The sequence below is a fragment of the Camellia sinensis genome, unplaced genomic scaffold (genome assembly GCF_055761805.1).
Source record: "Camellia sinensis isolate YWXY unplaced genomic scaffold, ASM5576180v1 Unanchor10, whole genome shotgun sequence".
Lineage (NCBI taxonomy): Eukaryota > Viridiplantae > Streptophyta > Magnoliopsida > Ericales > Theaceae > Camellia > Camellia sinensis.
In genome coordinates this window covers 3,493,214-3,498,590 of record NW_028128988.1, presented here as the reverse complement: position 1 = coordinate 3,498,590, position 5,377 = coordinate 3,493,214, and the positions used below count along the sequence as shown (strand labels likewise).

At 48.0% G+C, this 5,377-nt stretch overlaps 1 protein-coding gene across 1 annotated transcript; it reads right to left on the bottom strand.

The window, feature by feature from the left end:
* Positions 1-3,292: 3,292 nt before the first annotated feature.
* On the bottom strand, positions 3,293-4,327 carry LOC145814474 (uncharacterized). Its single transcript, XM_082911307.1, has one exon. The coding sequence runs from the start codon at positions 4,325-4,327 to the stop codon at positions 3,293-3,295; it is 1,035 nt and encodes a 344-aa protein (XP_082767433.1).
* Between the last annotated feature and the right edge of the window lie 1,050 nt (positions 4,328-5,377).

The window sequence follows — 5,377 nt, the reverse complement described above, 5'->3', positions numbered from 1 at the left end:
TCGAGCTGTCGAGCATACCTTCCCGTGCAGTAGCTGCCGGTCAAACAAGCGGGGCCGTGGTTGCATTGGCATCACTCGCAGCCGTGCAGGCAAGCAAAGAAAGCCACCAAGCTGGGAAAAGACCTCGCACCGCCAATCCTTCAGCCGAGCTCGTTGCAGAGCTGAACACCAAGCAACCAGCGGTCACAACTGAGCCCACACCCCCTTGGAAGCCTCAACTGAAGCACCGGGGAAAGGAGATCCCAGCTAGTGCTTCTGTCAAAGGGGATAAAGAACACCTCCTCGCCTTCGACCTAACTAAAGCCCTCCTTCTGCCGAGCGACGTGACCGGTAGTGACCACATGCCCGACACCCGGCTCGTGAAGTCCTCGGTCAAGTCCATGACCCGGGTAAGAATTTCGCATACTTTATTTAAATTTGACTAAGTGTTTGCTCGATTTCCTTTCTCTAATCAAATACTCTTCTTGCAGGCCATCTAGAAACAACATCTGGTGATGGAACGGATCTATAGACTCCAGCAGAAAGCGACTGACGCTGCCAGCCACGTTGAACATCTGCAGACCGAGCTGGGACGGTCAAAGGCCTCTTTGGAGATTGCAAACACCGACAATTCCAAATTGCTCGGCCAACTGGGAGCGGTCGAGAAAGAGAGAGACACTCTTCGGGCTGAGCTGGAAGCGTTGAAGCAGTCAAGGAAGGACGAACTGGACAAGGCAAACAACGAAGGTTTCAATGAGGCTGAGGAAAATTACACCAAGCAAATGGAGGCCACCAAGGAAATTTTCTTCAAGTTTGGGTGGAAAGCTGCTTGCAAACAGCTCGGCCAAGGATCTGGAACCGACGTGTTTGCCTCTCATTTCCCTACCTTTCTGCCGACGTACATGGTGCCACATGCCAACGATGTCTTCAGTGCGTTGCAAGCTGAGGCCGAGGAAGAAGGCGGGGACGAAGCCGAGGAAAACATCGAAGGAGCAAACCGTGCAAATCAGGCCGGCCAGGTGGAGACTGGAGTCCAAGAAACAATAACCACGGTCAACCTAGAGGCAACTGCAACCAGGGATGACTTTGCTGACCTTTCCCCTTTAGATTATTATTATTATTTTTTTATTTTTATTTTTATTTTTTTAAAGAATGTAACCGGGCTGCCTGCCCCACTTATGTAATTCGGCTTTACATCAATGAAATGTTTCGATTTCGCTAAGTGTTGCGCTGTGTTTCATCATTTCGACAGTAAACTTTCAACAAACATCAACTACTTTAGCCGGGATAAGGCACCTCAGCTAAAACTTGGAGCAAATCCTCAAAACAGTTAGCCAAGATAGACCATCTCGGTTGAAACCACAATTGAATAAAACATCAACTGATTCAACCGGAATAAAACATCTCGGTTAGGACCATAGAGTTGAGCAAATCATCGACTCATTCAACCGGAGTAAATCATCTCGGTTGAAATCACCGAATTGAGCAAATCATCAACTTATTCAACCAGAATAAAACATCTCGGTTTAGACCATAGAGTTGAGCAAATCATCAACTCATTCAACCGGAATAAAACATCTCGGTTTAGACCATAGAGTTGAGCAAATCATCAACTCATTCAACTGGAGTAAATCATCTCGATTGAAATCACGGAGTTGAGCAAATCATCAACTCATTCAACTAGAATAAAACATCTCGGTTGAAATTACAGAGTTGAGTAAATCATCAACACGTTCAACCGGAATAAAATATCTCGGTTGAAATCTCAAAGTTGAGCAAAACATCAATTCATTTAACCGGAATAAAACATCTCGGTTGAAATCTCAAAGTTGAGTAAACCATCAACTCGTTCAACCGGAATAAAACATCTCGGTTGAAATTACAGAGTTGAGCAAAACATCAGCTCATTTAACCGGAATAAAACATCTCAGTTGGAATCTCAAAGTAAGCATCGAAAACAACAAAATGCTTCAGCAAAGATAAGTCACTTCTATTCTATTGACAAAAAGAGTATTACATTCAGAAGTGTAAGGCAAATAAGTCCTTCCTCAAAAGAATAACATAAAAACTATGAGAACTAAAAATAGTACAGTTTGAGGTTAGCCGCATTCCATGGCCGGGGTATGCGCTTTCCTTCCAAATCTTCCAAGTGGTATACCCTATTACCCGCTAGACCGATTATCTTGTAAGGCCCTTCCCAGTTTGCCCCTAGCTTGCCTTCGCCCGGCACCAGTGTGTTGTCCATAACCTTCCTTAGAACCCAGTCGCCCACTTTGAACAGTCTGGGGTACACCGTTTTGTTGTATTTTCTGGAAAGCTCTTGTTGGTATACGGCCACATGGATTAGAGCCTTATCTCGGCGCTCTTCCACTAGGTCCAATTCCAGGGCGATGGCTTCAGAGTTCAGCTAGGGCTCAAAACTTTCACTGCGGAGGGTGGGCATGCCAACTTCCAATGGGATGACCGCCTCCATACCATATGCCAAGGCAAAAGGAGTTTCCCCGATAGATCGCCTCGGGGTCGTCCGGTATGCCCAAAGGACACTTGGGAGTTCCTCGGCCCATTTTCCTTTGGCTTTCTCAAGTCTTTTCTTCAACCCATCAAGAATGGTCTTGTTTGATGCTTTGGCTTGGCCGTTGGACTGCTGGTAAGCCGGGGTGGAGTTGTAGAATTCGATCTTCAATTCTTCATAAAATCCTCTGAATAAGAGCCCATCAAATTTGGTGCCATTGTCAGAAATCAAAATCTTGGGAACGCCAAACCGCGTTACCACATTCTGCCAGACAAACCGTTTGACGTCTTTCTCTTTGATAGTTGCTAAGGGCTTAGCTTCAACCCATTTGGTGAAGTAGTCCGTAGCCGCAATGAAGAACTTCCGGTTGCCTGGTGCCGTTGGGAGTGTTCCCACTATGTCCAGACCCCACATCGCAAAAGGCCAAGGGCTTGTGAGGGGAAGAAGTTCTCTGGCCGGCTGGTGAATTTGGTAGGCAAACTTCTGGCACTTCTCACATTTACGAACATATTTCTGTGCATCCGCTTGCATGCACGGCCACCAATATCCTTGCGAGATAGTACGGTAGGCCAAAGATCTTCCCCCGATGTGACTGCCACATATGCCTTCATGAATCTCGTACAAGAAGGCTTCCACACTGTTTGGGTGTACACACTTGAGGTATGGACCGGTGAAAGACTTTTTGTACAAAGCACCAGATGGAGAGAGCCAAAACCGCTCTGACTTCACCCGGACTTTATGCGCTTCCTTTTTATCGGCTAAAAGGATCCACTCTTTTAGGAAGAGGATAATAGGGTCCATCTACGAAGGGCCAAGCTCGGTACAGAGTACTTCTGTCTGCTCGGGTTCCTCAATACTAGGCCTTGGAAGAAACTCAATCAGGAGAGGACTGGGAGATGTTCGGTCGACCATGGAAACCAGACCGGCTAACTCATCTGCACGACCGTTGTCTTCTCGTCCTATTCGTTGGACCCTTATCGCCTGGAATCGTTTGATGTGGTCTCTTACCAGAGCTTGGTACTTTGCCATTCTGTCATCTTTAGCTTCATAGATCCCAGACACTTGGTTGACAACAAGTTGGGAATCACTGTAAACCATCAACTCGGATGTGCGCAACTGGAGCGCACTCTTAAGTCCGGCTAGCAGCGCCTCGTACTCAGCCTCATTATTAGACGTAGGGAATCCGAGTGCGATAGAATGTTCGATGGTCAGACCATCTAGGGATATCAAAACTATGCCCAGCCCAGCACCGTGACGATTTGAGGCTCCATCTACAAAAAGTTTCCACATTTCACCGACGAAGAGCTTCCTACACTCTGAGGGGTCCTGGGAGGCTTGAAGGTCGATGGGATCATGGTCGCTCGGCTGTTCAGTTTCTGGTTCACTGTTGTTCGGCTCCATTTTATCCCCCCTCGGCGATGTAGCACCGGACCCAGCAAGTTGATCTGCTATGCCCAAGTCTGGCGTCGCATCGCTGGTCTGCAGTACTATGCTGGCTGTAGGTTCTATGGCGAGGCGCACAAGTTTCGCGTCGCCAACATCGCCCTGCCGCACAATTTCTGGCGAGCCTGTATCCACCTCCTCGACTGCGGTTGCAAGATCCACCAGGCATACTGGATGAATTCCAGGTGAGAATTCAGTAACGAAATCGGCCAATGTCTGTGCTTTTATGGTAGTTCGGGGTTGGAACTTGATGTCGAATTGTCCTAATTCGACCGCCCATTTGAGGATTCGACCAGAGAAATCAGCCTGCCCGAATAAGGCTTTGAGTGGGAACTCGGTCAAAACAATGATTGTGTGAGCATGAAAATAGTGCGCCAATTTCTTTGAGGCCATCATCAACGCCAAAACAAGCTTTTCCAACGGCAAGTATCTCGACTCTGCCGGTAGCAAGGTTTTACTCACGTAGAAGATGGGGAAATGTTGGATTCCTTCTGATCGGACAAGCACTGCGCTAACTGCGTGCTAAGAAACGGCCAGATAACAGTAGAGTTCTTCGCCGGGTTTTGGTGTCACCAATAATGGAGCAGAAGACAGATACGCCTTTAGCTCGGACAAAGCCCTGTCACATTCCTCATCCCACGAAAACTTGGATTTCATTGCTCGAAAGAAAGAGCAGCAGCGATCTGATGACTGACTTATGAATCGATTAAGCGCGGCAGCCATTCCAACCAAATGCTGACGTCCTTCGCCGAGTTGGGCTGCTTTAATTCTTGTATGGCTCTAATTTGTGTGGGGTGTGCCTCGATGCCTCGGTTTGTGACTAGGAAGGCCTAGGAATTTCCCAGATCCCATGCTGAAGGCACACTTGGACGCATTCAGGCGTAGCTTGTGCTGTTTGAGAATGGTGAACATCTTGATTAGGTCGGACAAGTAGTCTGCCTGATGCCTGCTTTTGACCACCATGTCATCAATGTAAGCCTCCATCGTCCGGCCTAGCAGAGGGGCGAACATTTTGGTCACCATTCTTTGGAAGGTTGCCCCGGCGTTCTTCAAACCAAGAGGCATGACTCGATAACAGAAGAGTTCCCTTGGAGTGGTGAAAGAGGTTATCTCATGGTCGGGGCCATGCATGGCAATCTGATGATAACCGTGGTCGGCATCCAAGAAGCTAAGCCTTTCATGTCCGGCCGTTAAATCCACCAGCTGGTCTATTCTGGGCAGAGAAGAGCTATCTTTAGGGCAAGCTCGGTTGACGGCCTTGTAGTCGACGCAAACTCGCCACTTCCCATTCTTCTTGGGTACTACGACCGTGTTTGAAATCTACCGAGGGTAGTGCACTTCCTGAATAGCCCGTGCTTCGAGCAAGTTCCTTACCTCCTCCGCGACTACCTCGACGTGATGAAGAGCCGATCTCCTTGTTCTCTGAATGACTGGCCGTGCATC